The sequence below is a fragment of the Budorcas taxicolor genome, chromosome 16 (assembly GCF_023091745.1).
Source record: "Budorcas taxicolor isolate Tak-1 chromosome 16, Takin1.1, whole genome shotgun sequence".
Lineage (NCBI taxonomy): Eukaryota > Metazoa > Chordata > Mammalia > Artiodactyla > Bovidae > Budorcas > Budorcas taxicolor.
The window spans coordinates 52,483,121-52,502,958 of record NC_068925.1 but is presented as its reverse complement, the minus strand read 5'-3'; the positions used below and the strand labels follow the sequence as shown (position 1 = coordinate 52,502,958).

Genomic DNA, 19,838 nt, shown 5'->3' with positions numbered 1-19,838 from the left:
AAAAAAAAGATTAAATCCACCAGATCTAGTCTGCATTTATACACACCTCGATTTAGACGAGCCAGATTTCAAGCTCTTAGTAGCCACTTGTGGTTTGTAGCTGTGGTATTGGATGGTGAAATTCTAATGATTTGGTCGTTGTTTAGTTGCTGAGTTGTGTCTGACTCTTTGTGACCCCATGGGTTATAGCCTGTTAGGCTCCTCTGTCTGTGGAATTTCCCAGGCAAGAGTACTGGAGTGGGTTGCCATTTCTTTCTCCTTCCTTATCTTGGATGAGGGATCGAACCCATGTCTCTTGCATTGGCAGGTGGATTCTTTACCACTGAGCCACGAAGGAAGCCCCAGTTCTAATGATTAAATAACGGCAAAGATTTTTAGAAGCAGGACTCTGTAACCGCACGTGTATGATTGATGTGTCAGTGACAAGAAAACAAAAAACCAACACATTCTTTTTTGTCTTTGGCAGAGAAGAACGAAGGGGATCTTATGACTATAGCCAAGATCGTACATATTATGAGAATGTCCGTACTCCAGGCACATATCCTGAGGATTCCAGACGGGACTATCCAGCTCGAGGGAGAGAATTTTATTCAGAATGGGAAACTTACCAAGGAGACTACTATGAATCACGATATTATGATGATCCCCGGGAGTATAGGGATTATAGAAATGATCCTTATGAACAAGATATTCGGGAATACAGTTACAGACAAAGGGAGCGAGAAAGAGAACGTGAAAGATTTGAGTCTGACCGGGACAGAGACCACGAGAGGAGACCAATCGAACGCAGTCAGAGTCCAGTGCACTTGCGACGCCCTCAGAGCCCTGGAACATCTCCCTCACAGTCCGAGAGACTGCCGAGTGATTCCGAGAGGAGGGTTTACAGCCGCTCCTCAGACCGGAGTGGAAGCTGCAGCTCACTTTCCCCTCCAAGATATGATAAACTTGACAAACCTCGTTTGGAACGCTATGCAAAAAATGAGAAGACAGATAAAGAACGAACTTTCGACCCTGAGAGAGTGGAAAGAGAGAGACGTTTAATAAGGAAGGAAAAGGTGGAGAAGGACAAAACTGACAAGCAGAAACGAAAAGGAAAAGTTCATTCCCCAAGTTCTCAGTCTTCGGAAACAGACCAAGAAAATGAGAGAGAACAAAGCCCCGAAAAGTTGAGGAGTTCTAATAAACTGAGCAGAGAGAAGGCTGACAAAGAAGGATTAGCCAAAAACCGCTTGGAACTCATGCCTTGTGTGGTTTTGACTCGAGTGAAAGAAAAAGAGGGGAAGGTTATTGACCATGCCCCTTTGGAAAAGCTGAAATCCAAGCTTGATAATGACGCTGTCAAGTCTTCTGCCTTAGATCAGAAACTTCAGACCTCTCAGACAGAGCCTGCAAAATCTGAATTGTCTAAACTGGAATCTGTTAGGATGAAAGTGCCAAAGGAAAGGGGGCTTTCAAGCCACATAGAAGTGGTAGATAAGGAAGGCCGGCCTAAACCCAGGAAGCACTTAAAACCAGAGCAGAGTGCTGACGGGGTGAGTGCTGGGGATCTGGAGAAGCTGGAGGCGAGGAAAAGGCGTTTTGCAGATTCCAATTTGAAAGTAGAAAGGCAGAAATCAGACCTCAAGAAAAGCAGTCCAGAGATGGAAGATGCTCGGGTGCTTTTAAAGAAACAGCCTGACATGTCCTCTAGAGATGTCATTCTGCTGAGGGAAGGAGAGTCTGAAAAAAAGCCTATGAGGAAAGAAATTCTTAAAAGAGAATCTAAAAAACTTAAACTAGACAGACTTAATGCTGTTCCCAGCCCCAAAGACTGTCAGGAGCTTACCAGTATTTCTGTTGGGACTGGCTCAAGGCCCAACTCAGATCTGCAAGCAAGGCTGAGAGAACCAGTAGGTGAATCTGTGGAAAATCAAGAAATCCAGTCAAAAAAACCCACTGCCTCAAAACCACAACTCAAACAGCTGGAGCTATTAGATGATCAAGGACCAGAGAGAGAAGATAATAGGAAAAACTATTGCAGTCTTCGTGATGAACCACTTGAATGTAAATCGGGCCAAGAGAAACCACATTCAGTAAATACTGAAGAAAAAATTGGCATTGATATTGATCACACGCAGAGTTACCGAAAACAAATGGAGCAGAGTCGTAGAAAACAGCAGATGGAGATGGAAATAGCCAAGTCTGAGAAGTTCGGCAGTCCTAAAAAAGATGTGGATGAATACGAAAGACGTAGTCTTGTTCACGAGGTAGGCAAACCCCCTCAGGATGTCACCGATGACTCTCCTCCCAGCAAAAAGAAAAGGATGGACCATGTTGATTTTGACATCTGCACCAAGAGAGAAAGGAACTACAGAAGTTCACGCCAGATCAGTGAAGATTCTGAAAGGACTGGTGGTTCTCCCAGTGTCCGGCTTGGTTCCTTCCACGAAGATGATGACCCTATTGGTTCTCCTAGGGTAATGTCCATAAGAGGGTCTCCTAAAGTAGATGACAAAGGTCTCCCCTATTCTCATATAACAGTCAGAGAAGAGTCCTTAAAATTTAATCCTTATGATTCAAGCAGGAGAGAACAGATGGCAGACATGGCTAAAATCAAACTGTCTGTCTTGAATCCTGAAGATGAACTAAATCGGTGGGATTCTCAAATGAAACACGATGCCAGTAGATTTGATGTGAGTTTCCCAAACAGCGTAATTAAGAGAGACAGCCTTCGAAAGAGGTCTGTCCGTGACTTGGAACCTGGCGAAGTGCCTTCTGATTCTGATGATGATGGTGAACACAAATCTCACTCACCTAGAGCCTCTGCATTATTTGAAAGTTCTCGGTTGTCTTTTTTATTAAGAGACAGAGAAGACAAACTACGTGAGAGAGATGAAAGACTCTCCAGTTCTTTAGAAAGGAACAAATTTTATTCTTTTGCATTGGATAAGACAATCACACCGGACACTAAGGCTTTGCTTGAAAGAGCCAAATCCCTTTCTTCCTCTCGAGAAGAAAATTGGTCTTTTCTTGACTGGGACTCCCGATTTGCTAATTTTCGAAACAACAAAGATAAAGAAAAGGTAGACTCTGCTCCAAGACCTATTCCATCCTGGTACATGAAAAAGAAGAAAATCCGGACTGATTCAGAGGGAAAAATGGACGATAAGAAAGATGACCATAAAGAAGAAGAACAGGAAAGGCAAGAATTATTTGCTTCTCGTTTTTTACACAGCTCTATCTTTGAACAAGATTCCAAGCGACTGCAACATCTAGAGAGGAAAGAGGAAGAATCTGACTTCGTTTCCGGCAGGTTGTATGGGAGGCAGACCTCTGATGGGCTGAATAACACAACTGACTTGATTCAAGAGCCAGTAGTTCTTTTCCATAGCAAATTCATGGAACTCACACGAATGCAGCAGAAAGAAAAAGAAAAAGACCAGAAACCCAAAGAGGCTGAGAAACAGGAAGATACAGAGGATCATCCCAAGAGCCCAGAATCTGCTTCTGAGAATAAAGAGCCAGAACTGAAAACCCCATCTTCAGCTGGGCCTCCTAGTGTCACCGCTATAGCTCCAGAGTCAACAGCAGCATCACTGGAGAAGACAGCTGGTGAAAAGATTGGAGAGGGGCCTCTGGTGCCAGAAGAAAAGACCACTGAGCCAGCCTCTGTCCCAGAAGAAGCAAAACCCACAAGTACAGATCTGGCTCCCGTCACTGTGGAACAGCCTGAGCAAGGAGACTTGCCCCCAGGAGTGGACACCAGGAAAGATACCGCCGAGCCTCCTTCCACTGTTGAAGGAGGCTCGTCAGTCGATCAGCTGCCTTATCTGGATGCCAAACCTCCAACTCCTGGGGCCTCATTTTCCCAAGTAGAGATCAGTATAGATCCTGAACCTAACAGCACCCAGACACTTTCAAAACCAACTCAGAAGCCTGAAGAAGCCGATGAGCCTCAAGTGGAAAAACCAGACTTGGCTGCTAACGTTGAACCTAACACAAGTCAAAAAACGGAAGACATTCCTGAGGTTCCACCTCCGGCTACTGAAGTTGTAGAGGTTGATCCTCCAGTTGCTGCAAAAGATAAAAAGCCAAACAAAAGTAAACGTTCCAAGACCCCCATTCAGGCAGCTGCAGCAAGTGTCGTGGAAAAGCCCGTCACCAGGAAGAGTGAGAGGATAGACCGGGAAAAGCTCAAGCGGTCCAGTTCTCCTCGGGGAGAGGCACAGAAGCTTTTAGAACTGAAGATGGAGGCAGAGAAGATTACAAGGACTGCTTCTAAAAACTCAGCCGCAGACCCTGAACACCCCGAGCCAAGCTTGCCACTTGGCCGAACCAGGCGCCGGAATGTGAGGAGTGTTTACGCAACCATGGGCGACCATGATAGCCGCTCTCCAGTTAAGGAGCCCGTGGAGCAGCCGCGCGTGACCAGGAAGAGACTGGAGCGGGAGATGCAGGAAGCCGCGGCGGTTCCCACGACCCCTCGGAGGGGGAGGCCTCCAAAGACTCGCCGTCGGGCCGATGAAGATGACGAGACTGAGGCCAAAGAAGTTGAGACAGTCAAACCAGCTGAGGGCTGGAGATCCCCACGATCCCAGAAAGCAGCTGCTGGTGGTCAGCAAGGGAAGAGGGGAAGAAACGAACCCAAAGTTGACCCCGAACGTCCTGAGGCGACCACTGAGGGGAGTGCCCAGGTGAATGTGAGGGAAAATAATACAAAATCCAAGGCTGATAAAGAAGCGGCAGCGAGTGAACAGGAACGTGACAAGAAAGAGAGGAGCACGGACAGAAATCCACCCGGAACCCCCCCAGTTGAAGTAGTGGAGAAAAAAGCAGCCCCTGAGAAAAACTCCAAGTCAAAGAGAGGACGATCTCGAAACTCTAGGTCGGCGGTGGACAGATCTGCAAACGTGAAAAATACGGAAGCCACCGTGAGTCCCAGTGTGGCTGCGGGCCCTTCAGAACTGCCAGTGGAGAAGGAGGCTGGGGTCGTGGCGGTTTCCCCCGAGAAGAGCAAGAGTCCCCAGAAGGAGGGGAGTGTATCATCACAGTTGAACAGTGAGCCCACTGAACTGGACAAAGAACCAGAGAAGGAGGATGTGTCTGCCTCCAAGCAGTCCCCAGAAGCAAATCAGTTAGCCCGGCAGATGGAGCTGGAGCAGGCCGTGGAGAACATCGAGAAGCTCACGGAAACCTCCACACCTGCAGCTTTCAAGGCGGCAGCTTCTGATGCCGCAGAGGGCCTCACTACAGAGGACAGGGACAAGCCTGCACACCAAGCCAGTGAAACAGAGCTGGCCGCAGCCATCGGGTCCATCATCAATGACATTTCTGGGGAGCCAGAAAACTTCCCTGCACCGCCACCTTACCCTGCGGAATCTCAGACAGGTCCGCCACCTCCTGAGGAAGGCATGGAGCCTGAGACCAATGAGGCTGTGTCTGGCATCTTGGAGACAGAGGCTGCTGCTGAATCTTCTAGGCCACCAGGCAGTGCGCCTGACCCCTCAGCAGGCCCAGCAGACAACAAGGAAGCCAGAGGAGACAGCAGCGAGACCTCCCACCCAGTGCCAGGAGCCAAGGGCTCAAAAGAAGCAGAAGTGCCTCTGGTTCGGAAAGATAAAGGGCGCCAGAAGACTACTCGATCACGCCGCAAACGGAATACAAACAGGAAGACAGGGGGCACTACAGAGACCCATGTCCCTGAACCTGAGCAGGTTCAAAGCAAGAGCCCCGCTTCAAGTGATGGGACAACGGTACAACCCCCGGAAGCTCCGCAGGAAGAAAAGCAGAATGACAAGCCCCAGTCCACTGCTCCTGAGTCATGTGCTTCTGACCCAAGCAAGACTCCATCCCGAGAGGATCTGCCCCAAGAAAGCAGCATGGAGGAGGAGACTCCAACCAGAGCACCTGCGCTGCCAGACCCCGCCCCTCCCTCGCAGCCTGCCCCTGTGCATGACGAGCCTCAAGCCAGATTCAAGGTGCACTCCATCATTGAAAGTGACCCAGTGACCCCGCCCAGTGACTCAAGCATGCCCACCCCCCCAATTCCCTCCGTAACGATAGCAAAGCTCCCACTCCCTGTCGCTGCTGGGGGGATCCCGCACCAGAGTCCCCCTGCGAAGGTGACAGAGTGGATCACGAGGCAGGAGGAGCCACAGGCGCAGTCCACCCCGTCTCCAGCTCTTCCCCCAGACACCAAGGCCTCTGACATCGACACCAGCTCCAGTACGCTGAGGAAGATCCTCATGGACCCCAAATATGTATCTGCTACGGGTGTCACTTCCACGAGTGTCACAGCTGCCATTGCAGAGCCTGTCAGCGCTGCCCCTTGCCTGCATGAGGCACTGCCTCCTCCAGCTGAATCTAAAAAACCTATTTTAGAAGAAAAAACAGCAACTCCAGTAACTAACACCTCTGACACACAGGCCTCAGAGGTTCCAGTAGCTGCTGACAAAGAAAAGGTGACTCCAGTCATTGCTCCCAAAATTACTTCTGTCATTAGCCGGATGCCTGTCAGCATTGATTTGGAGAACTCGCAGAAGATAACTCTGGCGAAACCTGCTCCTCAGACCCTGACGGGCCTGGTGAGCGCCCTGACTGGCCTGGTGAATGTCTCCTTGGTCCCCGTGAATGCACTGGCTGGCCCTGTGAATGCCCTGAAAGGCCCTGTGAAGGGCTCAGTGGCCACGCTGAAAGGCTTGGTGAACACTCCTACTGGCCCCGTGAACGTCCTGAAGGGACCAGTCAATGTCCTGACGGGGCCCGTGAACGTTCTCACCACTCCAGTGAACGCCGCCCCCAGTGTGGTGAACGCCGCCACGGGCACAGTGAACGCCACTCCGGGCACAGTGAATGCCGCCACGGGTGCAGTGACGGTCACGGCGGGTGCGGTGACCGCTGCCTCTGGGGGTGTGACAGCCACAACAACAGGTGCCGTGACGGTGGCGGGTGCCGTGATCGCGCCATCAGCAAAGTGCAAACAGAGATCCAGCAGCAGTGACCACAACCGGTTCCACCCGGGGTCTATGTCTGTGATTGATGAACGCCCAGCGGACACGGGCTCTGGTGCTGGGCTGCGCGTGAACACTTCCGAAGGGGTTGTGCTCCTGAGCTACTCGGGGCAGAAGACTGAAGGGCCCCAGCGGATCAGCGCCAAGATCAGCCAGATCCCCCCAGCAAGCGCGATGGACATTGAATTTCAGCAGTCGGTGTCCAAGCCTCAGGTCAAACCCGATTCTGTCATGCCGTCTCAGCCTCCGGCCAAAGGCCCTCAAGCTCCTTCAGGCTATGCAAACGTGGCCACCCATTCTACCCTGGTACTGACTGCACAGACGTACAACGCATCTCCTGTGATTTCATCGGTGAAGGCTGACCGTCCATCCTTGGAGAAGCCCGAGCCCATTCACTTGTCTGTGTCCACACCTGTCACCCAGGGTGGCACAGTGAAGGTCCTCACCCAGGGCATAAACACACCTCCGGTGCTGGTTCACAACCAGCTAGTCCTCACCCCAAGCATAGTCACCACTAACAAAAAGCTTGCTGACCCTGTCACCCTCAAAATAGAGACCAAGGTCCTTCAGCCGGCGAACCTGGGCTCCACTCTTACTCCCCACCACCCTCCGGCCCTGCCCAGCAAATTGCCGGCAGAAGTGAACCACGTCACGTCGGGGCCCAGCACCCCGACAGATCGAACGGTGTCCCATCTGGCAGCCACCAAGCCAGATGCACATTCCCCTCGACCCAGTGGGCCCGCTCCAAGCCCGTTCCCACGGGTGTGCCACCCCAGCAGCACCACGTCCACTGCGCTGTCCACGAACGCCACGGTCATGCTGGCAGCAGGCATTCCTGTGCCCCAGTTCATCTCCAGCATCCACCCGGAACAGTCTGTCATTATGCCACCACACAGCATCACCCAGACTGTGTCCCTCAGTCACCTGTCTCAGGGCGAGGTGAGGATGAACACGCCCACGCTGCCTAGCATCACCTACAGCATCCGGCCCGAGACACTCCACTCTCCACGGGCCCCCCTGCAGCCGCAGCAGATAGAGGTCCGGGCCCCGCAGCGCACTGGTACCCCCCAGCCGGCCGCAGCTGGGGTGCCCGCCCTGGCCTCCCAGCACCCTCCAGAGGAGGAAGTGCACTACCACCTGCCCGTGGCTCGAGCCGCAGCCCCCGTGCAGTCGGAGGTGCTGGTCATGCAGTCTGAGTACCGGCTACACCCGTACACCGTGCCCCGGGATGTGAGGATCATGGTGCATCCTCACGTGACTGCCGTCAGCGAGCAGCCCCGGGCGGCAGACGGGGTCGGGAAGGTGCCGCCAGCCAGCAAGGCCCCTCAGCAGCCAGGGAAAGAAGCTGCTAAGACGGCAGATGCCAAAGCTGCCCCTGCCCCTGCCTCTCACGGGGAGGCCCGCATCCTCACAGTCACCCCTAGCAACCAGCTCCAGGGGCTGCCTCTGACCCCACCAGTGGTGGTGACCCATGGGGTGCAGATCGTGCACTCGAGCGGGGAGCTCTTCCAGGAGTACCGGTACGGAGACGTCCGCACCTACCACGGCCCAGCCCAGCTCACACACACGCAGTTCCCTGCCGCGGCCTCCATCGGTCTGCCTTCCCGGACCAAGGTTCCCGCTCAGGTGAGCACGCCCAGTCTGTCTTCTGCTCCCGAGAGTTGGTGGAGGGTGGCGTCTACCAGTGAGGTCCCTGAAATATGTCGTCCTTTTTGTGGATTTCAAGAGGAGCTTCCTCAACTGCAGAATGAAGGGATCAGATTACAGCAGAGCCTGGGGGACATGAGGGAACCCATAGTGGGAGTGGGTGGTGCGGCGGTCATGACCCGAGGGGGTGACAAGGTAGGGAACAGGTGACCTCTTACCAGAACCCTCAATCCTGAATGCCTGAGAGCGGGGCCATCTGGTTAAAGCTTTTTCCAGAGGCCTGGCTGCCAGGAGCTGCCCTGCAGGTGACCCATCTGGGAGCTTTTGGCTGCTCGGTTCGGGGCAAGATGCTCTTTGTGAGAAACAGACCGACTCTTCCTTTTCTTCCCACCCAACTCCAGGGCCCCCCTGAAGGCGAGCCCTTACAGCCTGCTCAGCCTGCACAGCCCCTCCAGCCTGTGCAATCCGCACAGCCGGCCCAGCCTGCACAGCCCTCCCAGCTCAGCCAGCCTCCAAGCAGCAAGATGCCTCCGGTGTCCCAGGAAGCCAAGGGCACCCAGACAGGAGTCGAGCAGCCGCGCCTCCCTAACGTCTCTGCCAACAGGCCGGCTGAGCCTCACACCCAGGTCCAGAGGGCGCAGGCAGAGACGAGCCAGACCTCCTATCCCTCCCCTGTGTGTGTCTCCTTGAAGCCTGACCTCCCGACTCCTCTTCCTGCTCAGGCTGCCCCAAAGCAGCCGCTGTTTGTCCCCACCTCCTCAGGCCCCAGCACCCCTCCGGGACTGGCCCTGCCCCATACTGAAGCCCCACCCACCCCCAAACAAGATTCCTCTCCACACTTGACTTCCCAGAGGCCTGTGGATATGGTGCAGCTTCTGAAGGTAAGCCTGGACAGGGCCTCCCCTACCACCCTCCAAGCTTTACGTTGTGTTCACTGTCCTGAGATCCCCACTTAGATCAGCACCTTCTCCTCAGGGCCATGACCAGCATGGCCTCATTCTCCAGCCATGAGCTCACTGTTCTTTGTTTCCCTGCGAACAGAAGTACCCCATTGTGTGGCAGGGCCTCCTGGCCCTCAAGAACGACACGGCTGCTGTGCAGCTCCACTTCGTCTCTGGCAACAACGTCCTGGCCCATCGGTCCCTGCCCCTCTCTGAAGGAGGGCCCCCCCTGCGGATTGCCCAGCGGATGCGGCTGGAGGCCTCACAGCTGGAAGGGGTTGCCCGAAGGATGACGGTAAGGCTCAGGGCCAGGTGAACCACTGTCCCACCAAGAAGGGAGGCCATGGGTGGCCCCCACTGTCTCCCTGGCTTGTTTTGGAATCCAGTAATGGGATTCTTGGAGTGGATGATGAAGGGTGTGTTCTGTCTCCACTAGGGGTGTAAAGTTCCTCTAGACCCAGAGATGAGGCTCTTTTTATTCAACAAGTATATGGATGGACCTCAGGGTCATCTCAGTAGTGGGGGTTTTTGTGGATTTAGAAGCCAAATCCCCTGGGTTGGAGAGTCGTCTTTTTGGTCTCTGACCTTCTTTTGTGAGGTGGCCTCTGATCACTGACAGCTCCCTCTCCCCCAGGTGGAGACAGATTACTGTCTGCTGCTGGCTCTGCCCTGTGGCCGCGACCAAGAGGACGTCGTGAGCCAAACAGAGTCGCTCAAGGCTGCCTTCATCACATATCTGCAGGCCAAGCAGGCGGCAGGGATCATCAATGTTCCCAACCCCGGCTCCAATCAGGTCAGCCCAGCATCCTGCCTTGGCAGAGCACGCCTGTGGGGGCGGGGGTTGTGGGTAGTGTTGGTTGGGCAGTTTGACTAACCTGCCAGTGCCAACTAGAGGAGTCCAGGACAGTTTGCAGAGGAGCTGGATAAAGGGGCCTTCTGGATGGAGGCGGCCAGCTGGGGATGGGCATGTATGAGGAGGACTGCCGTTTGCCCATCTGGGAGACAGTGGGCAGCTGAGACAGCAGGTTTTTCTTGAGCTTAATGATTGAAAAAGAGGGTCCCAGGGAGGCAGTCAGTTTGTTTTGTTTTCTGATACCTAGTTTTCTTCTGAAAGCCTCAAGAGACCTTAGCTGGTTGGGAACTTGACTCAGCCTGGCTCCGTGTGTTGGGCCTTCAGGGCCCCCCAGTTGGGAGTTTGAGGGAGGAGAGGTAGTGGGTGGGTGATGTGAAGCCGGGGGTCCCAGTTCTCTCTCTCGTCCCCACTCCAGCCTGCCTACGTACTGCAGATCTTCCCGCCCTGCGAGTTCTCCGAGAGTCACCTGTCCCGGCTGGCCCCTGACCTCCTGGCCAGCATCTCCAGCATCTCGCCCCACCTCATGATCGTCATCGCTTCCGTGTGAGCCAGAGTGGCCACCACTCAGTGTATCTTCCTGAGGCTCTGCAGCAAAAATCACACACAGACAACCCAGCCGAGCGGAGGAAGAAGCTGCCCAAGGGGACAGACTCCACTGCCAGACGGCCAGCCTCACCCTCCTGCCCGCCCGCCCGGCTCAGTCGGACAGATCCCTCTGGGCAGTGGTGCTGCTACTTGTATGTTTACATGACGTTTAGCCCAAGGACAGACCACCAACCGATGGACTTGCAGACACCTTGAGGCTGGGTTTCTCTCTCCTCTTTTTGGAGAAAAGGAACAGGGCAGTGGGATTTTTTTGTTGTTTTTGTTTTTAAGAAACAAAACAGAACTGCCTTTGCACTAAATTAGTGACTTGGACTTTTGCACAGTGAAGACAGGCTGTGACACTCTGGATGTCTTGGTGTACGTGAACACACATCACAGACTCACACAGGACTTCAAACATCTGCTGAAACCTTGGGGTCAAGGAACATTTCATTGAGTTGTTTGGTCCCCACTCCTCCCTTCCCCTTGCTCATTTGGATGTCACTTCTCTTAATTCTGCCACCACCATCTTTGATTCACCCAGGATGTACAGTTTACAATCAAAAAGAGCAAACGGAAGGATTTTCTCTCCTAGTGGAATATGCAGAACTTGGGATGTGTGTATATATAAATATATAATATATATAAATATATATAATACTGACTTAAAAATCAAATTCCCTGACATACATTTTTTTTATCTGTGCCAAAAATGTGTTTTCAGAGAAAATCTTATTTTCATACTCAGACTTTGTATTGTCACTCATTTGTATAAGTGCGCTTCGTTATAGCACGGGCCCTGCCCCCACAATTTGGAAGTGTCACACACACAAAAAGACTGGCTTCCCTTCTTCCTGTGACCTTGACCTCTCCCTCAACTTCCTAACACTTATTAATTTATGAAACTGTTTTTCTCAGCGCAGTTTTGTTTTGTGTGTCCATTGGATTACAAACTTTATTAAAAAATACAAAACATGTCAATTGTGGATGTGACTTTCACTTGGATGGGAGGACCAGGGGTCCTTGGCCTCTAGGAACAGTAAGCCCTCACCCCATGTTTGCTTTTAATCCCCTAAGTCTGTATATAGAACCCATCTCCTTTCTGCCACTAATCCTCCCCAAGGATCATTTTATCTTGTACAAAAAAATTTTCATCACAGACTACGACTTGAAACACCTGCTGTGGTGGTAATGTGACACTTCAAGGTCCCAACCGGTTTCTGGGTAATGTTGAAGGCACTTCAAATTAGATAAAGAATAGAGCCGCTGCCCAGTCAAACTCAGAAACATATTAAGCTTTGGGGTCTCATCCCTTCCTCCTCTGGATAAGGTGCAGGCTGGCCCTGCAGCAGCTGCCTCCGAACAGCTGGACCCACCACAAGATGAGGAGTTGGGCAAGGAGGGACGGAACACAGACTGGTCTCACTTGCAGTATCCCTGGACTCCAGTGCTGGATGGGGCCATCTCTGAGTGAGGAATTACAGCTGTTGGGGACGAGCCATATGGAAAGGCAGCAGAGACGGCGTCTCCGGAGCCCCTGCTTCTCCACCCCTGCTGCTGCACCGCCCACCTCCCCACCAGAGCTCCTGGCCGCTCGCTCCTGTCCCTCCAGCCCCTCACCTTAGAGATTCCACTGATTCAGGGCAAGTAAATGTTCCCAGAAGATGACGCTGGCCTGGCCTTGATCTTGCAGCCAGAGTTATCATGAAGCAAGTGTGGTGCTCTCTGGCTTCCTTAAGCCCAACAGAACCAGGCCGGTGGCCTGCTTGGGTCTGGTGCTCTGCCTACCTTGCTGCTCTGGCTGAATGAGCCCTCAAACGGCCCTGCAGAGGTGCTCTGGATCCTGGTAAGCAGTGTGGCCAAGCCCTTTGGGCCCAGCTCCCAACACCTGAGCAGAGGGGAGCAGGGTCACAGCTGTGTTCACGGCAGAGAGGGAAGATCCAATCCTCAGGTTAAGCAAGTGAGCAGCCTCCAAAGAGGAGACCAGATGAGGGAATGGGGCTCATGGAGCCACAGTTTCTCTGGTGTGCTGCCCACATCCCAACTCAGGCGAAGGGGTCAGCCTCCTTCTAGACAGGTCTTGGGGCTCCCTGCAAAGGGACAGCCTTGCCTTCCCAAGAAGAAGGCTCTGCTGGCTGGTGGCTGAGTGGAGCAGCCCTTCTGTGGCATCAGCTAGAACTGGCAGCTCCCCACCCCACCCCCACAGGGAGCTACAGGCAGCATTAGAAAATAATCAAATTTATTCTCTCTAGGGAATGGGGTCACCCTTCTCAGTTCTAGGGTGCCATCCATCCTTAAATAGGAGGAGGGGTGCCTGCTCACTCAGCAGACGGTGGACATTCAGGGGCTGTGGGGGGTGTCTCTGCCAGGGCAGGCTGCCCATCGGCCCCGTCCCGAGGACGGAAAACCAGCTCCCCGGCCTGCAGCACCTGCCCGGCCGGCCACGTGCTGCCCGGCCCATACTGCTGGTAGAAGTCCGCATCTGTCTGGAACATGACCAGTGCCTGGGCCGTGTGGATCCGCACGTGCTGGGCCAGGCTGTTGGCGTCCAGAAACTTATCCCCGCAGGAATCACAGGCATAGAGGATGTGGGTGTTGGGATCTGTGGAAGATAGGGGTGCGGTCACAACAGGAAGGGCCCTCGGGCCCACCACCTTCTCTGAAGGCAGCTCCGCTCCCCTCTCACCTTCTTCCTGCACTTGCTTCACAGCTTTGCTGATCTCAGCTTTAAGGACTTCAGTCTCATCGGCAGTCACTGCAGCCCCTACTGGCACCACTGTGGGCGGAATCAGCAAGGCCTGAGACCAGTCACCTGCTCCTCTGCCGATGCCCCAGAGGCAGCCCTGCTGTGACCACCCCCTACTGCCCTGGGAGCTGAGTGATGTCCACACCTGTGAGCTGTGTGACAGCCGTTGCTGCCAGTGCCTCGGTGGCCAGCGTGACCATGTCATCGACAGTGACCACACTGACCTCACCACCCTCCTCTGGCTCCAGGATTTTGATGCCGGCCTTGCCCTGGTGCACAGTCTTCACATGGGAGCGAAGGTTGTCCACCCGGTTGAAACCGCGACCACACTTGTCACACAGGTAGGGCTTCTCTCCTGGGGGGGGAGGCAAGGTTCTCTCCTGCCATTGGGGGGAGGGTGCAGGGGGGGAGGACCTCAGTGGCCTCCAGCTTACCCTGCAGCCCTGTCTTTGCATCAGGAAATGCTCTGGGGTGGCTACTTGAGGCACAGATGGCCCTTCTAGAAGGTCTGAGAAAGTGGGGCCCTTCTGGGAGTTAAACTGCTTTGGAGGCAGCCTGCAGCAAGTGTCAGCTCCCAAGGCTGGGGTCCAGGGTGTCTCCCACCCCTTCCCCACCCACCACCTGGCCCGGGGTCAGGGCCTGGGACAAAGGTGGGCACACACTCACCAGTGTGGATAATGATGTGCTTAGACAGGTCCCCCACATTCACGAAGGCCTTGCTGCACACGCTACACTTGTGGGGGCGGATATTATCATGGTGGCGGATATGATTGGCCAACTGGCTGGACTGGACGAATCTGCAGGGCCAGAGGGAAGGGCTTTTGCACTGAACCGCCCAGGATAAGGCGGGGCTGAGATGGAAGAGGACTTAGAGACCTGCTCTGGACAGCCGTGTGACCGGCTCCTGAGCGGACTGGACAGAGCAGGCTTGTGCTCTGTCTGACCCCTCTCCGCCCACCCAGTGCTGGGACGCCACCGGGCCTGGATTGGGGGCGGGGTGGGGTGGGGTGGGGAGGGGGTAAGGGCAGCACCTCTTGCCGCAGCGCTCACAGACGTAGGGCTTCTCCCCGGTGTGCTGGCGCACATGGGCAATTAGAGAGCTGGCCTGGGTGAAGGCTTTGCCGCACATCACGCACTGGCATGGCTTCTCACCTGGGGACGCAGCCAGGAGCCGGGACAAGATGTCAGCACCTCCCTTCCTTCCATGTCCCCGCGTCGCCCCCGCGAGGCTCACCCACCCACCCGTGTGAATGCGAACGTGCCGCTGCAGGGCGCCGGGGTCAGCGAACTGCCGCTGGCAGTGGACGCACACGTAGGGTTTCTCCCCGCTGTGGATCCGCAGGTGCCGCTTCAGGTTCCCTGTGGCGAGACCAAGGGAAGGCTTGGCAGGCGGTGGGGGTGGGGAGCATGGAGGCGCTGTGGGGTGGGGGGCGGGGGCCAGCCAGGCCCTACCTGAGGTGGTGAACTGCTTTCCACACTCCCGGCACTTGAGGGGCCCGTCGGCGATGTGGATCTTCAGGTGGGCCTTCAGATTCCCCACCTGTACCCAGACAGGGGGTCAGAAGGCCAGCCCCCCCCCCCTCCCTGGAACCTCTGGTCTTGGCCCTCCCTGGGGGCCCTGCGGGGGTTCCACCCTTCCTCCGGTCCGGTGGAGAAGGCAAACGCCCTCCGGATCTGCCCTCCCAGTTTCTTCCCCAGCCTCCCCTGCGCCGCACCCCGCGCCCACACCTGGTTGAACTTCTTGTCGCAGTGCGGGCACTTGTGCTCCTTGTCTGTGTCGTGCGTCTCCAGGTGGCGCATCTTCGAGGTGGGGTCAGAGAAGGAGCGGCCGCAGTAGTCGCACTGGTAGGGCTTCTCGCCGCTGTGCACCAGCTGGTGCCGCTTGAGGTTGCCCGACGTGGTGAAGAGCTTGCCACAGTCCTCGCAGCGGTAGCGCGCTTCGCCCGAGTGCCGCTTCTTGTGCAGGTTCAGCAGGCTGATGAGCCGGTAGCTCTTGCCACACTCCTCACAGCCGTAGGGCTTCAGCGGGCTGGCGGTAGAATGCGGAGGAGGAGGGTCGCGGAGGAGGAGGGTCGCGGAGGGGCGCTCGGCGGGGATCCAGGGTGGGTCAGGCGGAGGAAGGGGGCGGCCCCAGGGCCTACCTGTGCGTCTTCTCGTGGGCCTTGCAGGCGGCCGGGTCGGAGAAGGCCTTGCTGCACTCCCGGCATGAGAACGGCTTCTCACCAGTGTGGATGCGGATGTGCCGCTTGAAGTTCCCGGTGTGCGTGAACTCCTTCCCACAGTCCTGCGGGTGCAGGGGGCGGGGTCAGGGGCGGAGCCGGGCGGGGCCCGGGGCTGGGCCGCCACCGCCCACGGCGCACCTCGCACTTGTGGATGACCGAGCCATAGGCCTTGGACTCCGTGCGGTCGCCGTAGGTGCCTGAGCGCAGGCCTCGGGCCTCAGCGCCGAGCTCCTGACCCGAGTCCGTGCTGGCTGACTCCTCACTCTCCTCCGGGGCCTCGCCTTTCTCCAGTGGCGGCCCCTCTTCCTTGACCACCGCCGACGCGGCGCCCTCCTCCTCCTCTCGCTCTTCTCCCTTCCTGGCCGGCTCCACCTCCATTTCTGCCAGGAGAAGGGCAGGCACTGAGGTATCTTGGGAGTTGGGCGGTGGGGGGTGGGTGTCAAGTGAGGCTGGGGGCGGGCTCATCTCTGCGTGGGCGCCTCGCAAGTGCCTGGCAGGGTCTGGAAGCCGCAGGGTGGCTGGAGGAAGCCTAGGGAGACCGATGACCCGGACAGTGCTACCAGAAGGTTACAGATGGGCCTCGGTCCACCAGGTCCCCAAGCTGGCGCCCCAGGTGGGAAGGATGCTGTCAACCAACAAGCACTGGGGGCAGGGGCAGGGGTGGGTGCCAGGGGCAGCAAAGCTCCCCCATGGTGCTCAGCTCTGGGAGAAACAGGCGGGCCAGTACTGTGACAGCCATACTTCTGTGCTAAAAGGAAGCAAGGCCAGGATATAGGATATACAACCAAGAAACTGACATCAAAGTTCAGGAATGAGAAAAGATGATGTTGGCCCAAAAGCTGATGTGAAAGAGTGACTCAGAGTGAGATCAGCTGTTGCAGGAAGAGTGGGGGACGCTGACCTAAGCGAGGGCCGGCCTAGCCAGTGGAAGGTACCTTGCTCTGAGCTCTCTGACAAGGCAGCCTCGGCCTCAGCAGCAGCCATGCCACTCGTGGGGTCCGGCTTGAGCTCCACAGGCTCCCGGGGAGCATCTGCCTTCTCCGTCTGCTCTGCACCTGTGGTGGGGGTGGGGGCATCCAGGGCTGGATTGGGGCCCTCTGTCCAGGGCCTGGATGGGTCTCCTGGACTAGGCCTCTGGAAGTGGCTGTGGCTGGAGGGTTGGGGGGGCCAGCACATCTCAGCTCAGGTCGTTTGAGTCTCTGCTCCGGCTTTAACAGATGCCCCAGAAAAACCAACAGTTTGTTCTGGGGAGCCTGAGCTCAAGGGATGCAGCTGCCTGTGTCCCCTCACCAAGAGCCTCCCGAGGAAGCCACTTGTGGTGCTGGAGCCCACAAGCAGGCGACAGCCAGTCAGCTGGATCCTCAGCATGGCAACTCACCGCTGCCTGTGCTCTCGGCCTGGCCACCTCGCTCCTCCTTGGGCTCCCGGCTTGGGCCCGCGGGCGGACTGCTCCTGGCCGGGTCCAGCTCGCTCAGCACAGTGGCAGCAGCCTTCTCCTCTTTGGCTCTCTTGTCACCCACTGGAGATGGAAGAGGACAGACCTGCCATTTCCCATCAAGTGCCCACCACTGGGAGGGGTGAAGTGGCCCAGAACTCGATAGCTCTTCCAGACCCTCCCTTGGGATGTACCTAAGTAGTGGTTTGTCCGTTGGCTCACTCAACAGACTCTTCACAGGTACCAACATCATGCCAAGACTGCCAGCTAGGCCTGGGATGTAACAGCCGTGGGACTGGCAGACTGGTCAGGGAGACAGACCTCACACATGAAACGGTGCTAGAGACTGCTGCTTACATGCAGAGGAGTGTGCTTTTCTCAAAGTGTGTCAGGAGGACTCTGGCCCACATGGGGCCTTGGGGGCTTTCCTGAGGAGCTAGAGGACCAGGAGGAGGTGGGGGGAGAGGAGGCCTGCTGGAGGAGTGGATTCTGGTATAAAGGCCCTGAGCCAGGCGTGGCTGCCCAGTGCCTTCAGGAAGGGAGGGCAGAAGGGCCCCTCTGAGAGGCATTCTCAGACTTCGCTGCAGCTCCTCCCCACGAGCTCCCTACAACGCAGGCGAGGCCATATGACGCTGACCCAGAGGCAGGGGCAGAGCTCTCTTCAAGAGCCACCTGCTCAGGAACAGCCTGCCAAGAAGCTTACCTTCCGCGGCTGAGGCCTCCACATTCTCCCCAGGGCTGGCAGCCGGCTCAGCCAGTGACTTGAGGGCATGACAGGCCGTGATGATGTCCTGCATCTGCAGGAAGCTGGCCACAGCCAGCACATCGTCCACGTTCTCAGAGCTCAGGCTCAGCTTGGCTGTGTACATAAACTCCAGCACCTGCCCCAGGCCTGCCAAGGACATAGACATCCGTCATGGTACCATCTCAAGACCTGGTACCAGCACCCTGTCCAGTCGCTCCACTCCATGGCAGGATCGAGGGATTCGTAAAAAGCAGAGTGGCAGTAGCAGGCCACTTCCCCCATCTCCTGTGCCAGTGGAGAGGCAGGCTCCAAAAAGAAGCACACCCACAGAGGGCAGAGGGTATGAACGGCCACTCTGAGCACCCTCCACCCAGCCACTGCGCTTTATCACCACTGGCTTTCATCAGGGCTCTGCCACCAACCCTCTATCTGACGTCCAGGCCAGTCACCTGACCTCTCTGGGCCTGTTTCCGCATCTGTAAAATGGGGAAACACCACCTTGGCCAAACTTCTGGCAGCATGGCATGTCATTCTGGGTTAAGAACCTGAACCTAAGACCAGTTAGCTCCTTCTTCAATCCCAAGACCTTCCTGACACTCCTCCTCCAGAACCCAAACCTTGCCACTGCCATCAAGGCACTGGGATAGTGGGTCAAAGATTGACTCAGCAATGGAAAGGGACCAGGGGCTCACAGCCTTCCTGCTCTCTGCCCCTTCTGATGAGCCTGTCCTGTGTTCACTCATCCTAAAGCTTATCATGAGGTCTTCCTGCCACTCTCCCCTTACCACCCCGCTCCCAGTCAAAAGAGGCCCCTCAATCATGGTAAGAACTTGGTACTCAAGCACTTATGGCTGAGTCCTGTGTGGGAAGTCTGGCACCCACCCTCCATCCCCCACAGCTGGAAGGTGCTGCTCAAGGAGGGCCGTGTGTGGCATGGGGCCCACCACAAACTCGGCCCTGGACCCAGCAGGGTACCTGCCGCGTTACTGATGTCCAGGTGCACCACATCCTTCTGGTCCACGAAGAGCATCTTGAAGTATTCACTGCAGGCTGCCAGCACTGCTTTATGAGCCTTAAAGTCAACGCCGTCCACCACAAAAGTGCAGTCGCACAAAAGTCCCAGTTGTCGCTGCTGGTTCAGCTGCTCCAAGACGTGCTGGCTGTGCTGGGGAAAATCCATGTCTGGGGAAAGCCACAGGCCTCTGCGTTACCACAAGGAAGGACGCCAACCGGCCCCACCAGTGATCCCAACACCCTCGGACAAGAAGCAGGGGGACAGGGAGGATGGAACCAAGTCCACAAAGGCCACGCGCCTCTGCAGGCCCAGACCAACCAGGGGCTGGCTTCTAGACCCTTAGAATGACTGGCCAGGAAAGGTGCAAAACCCAAAAAGCATGAAGAGGCCACCACGAAACAGTCACCTTCATGTCTCAGCAGGTAAATGATATTAAAAAGTCAAAAACCAAGTAAACACAAAACACTGATTACTGTCAGTACTTTTTAAAACAAACGGTTGCTTAACATTTTTTTACAAACAGAATGCATGACAAAATCTTAGAATAAACAACAGATCTTTCAACTGGATGTACTGGGCTCCATGAAAACCTTTGTTTTATTTTCACTTTACTCCATGTGCCGTGCACACGGGAAACACGCCCTTGGGAAGGCAGATGTT

General features: G+C 55.7%; 2 protein-coding genes across 2 annotated transcripts in view; one reads left to right on the top strand and one right to left on the bottom strand.

Annotated features, from left to right (window-relative positions):
* Nucleotides 1-11,976, top strand: part of SPEN (spen family transcriptional repressor) — an 88,329-nt gene extending 76,353 nt beyond the window's left edge. Inside the window, exons 11-15 of the mRNA XM_052653521.1 lie at nucleotides 467-8,615; nucleotides 9,038-9,517; nucleotides 9,678-9,872; nucleotides 10,212-10,370; nucleotides 10,846-11,976. Coding sequence (XP_052509481.1) covers nucleotides 467-8,615; nucleotides 9,038-9,517; nucleotides 9,678-9,872; nucleotides 10,212-10,370; nucleotides 10,846-10,977 — 9,115 coding nt within the window. The 3' untranslated portion in view covers nucleotides 10,978-11,976. The remainder of the gene's footprint in view (nucleotides 1-466; nucleotides 8,616-9,037; nucleotides 9,518-9,677; nucleotides 9,873-10,211; nucleotides 10,371-10,845) is intronic.
* A 1,261-nt stretch (nucleotides 11,977-13,237) lies between these two features.
* The window catches only part of ZBTB17 (zinc finger and BTB domain containing 17), a 28,540-nt gene continuing 21,939 nt past the window's right edge, over nucleotides 13,238-19,838 (bottom strand). The window contains exons 3-16 of the mRNA XM_052653636.1: nucleotides 19,139-19,345; nucleotides 18,122-18,310; nucleotides 17,362-17,502; nucleotides 16,919-17,038; nucleotides 16,122-16,363; nucleotides 15,903-16,045; nucleotides 15,490-15,790; nucleotides 15,214-15,301; nucleotides 15,004-15,120; nucleotides 14,793-14,913; nucleotides 14,428-14,558; nucleotides 13,907-14,116; nucleotides 13,702-13,791; nucleotides 13,238-13,617 (exon numbers count right to left, since the gene is read on the bottom strand). Coding sequence (XP_052509596.1) covers nucleotides 13,334-13,617; nucleotides 13,702-13,791; nucleotides 13,907-14,116; nucleotides 14,428-14,558; nucleotides 14,793-14,913; nucleotides 15,004-15,120; nucleotides 15,214-15,301; nucleotides 15,490-15,790; nucleotides 15,903-16,045; nucleotides 16,122-16,363; nucleotides 16,919-17,038; nucleotides 17,362-17,502; nucleotides 18,122-18,310; nucleotides 19,139-19,343 — 2,382 coding nt within the window. The 5' untranslated portion in view covers nucleotides 19,344-19,345 and the 3' untranslated portion in view covers nucleotides 13,238-13,333. The remainder of the gene's footprint in view (nucleotides 13,618-13,701; nucleotides 13,792-13,906; nucleotides 14,117-14,427; nucleotides 14,559-14,792; nucleotides 14,914-15,003; nucleotides 15,121-15,213; nucleotides 15,302-15,489; nucleotides 15,791-15,902; nucleotides 16,046-16,121; nucleotides 16,364-16,918; nucleotides 17,039-17,361; nucleotides 17,503-18,121; nucleotides 18,311-19,138; nucleotides 19,346-19,838) is intronic.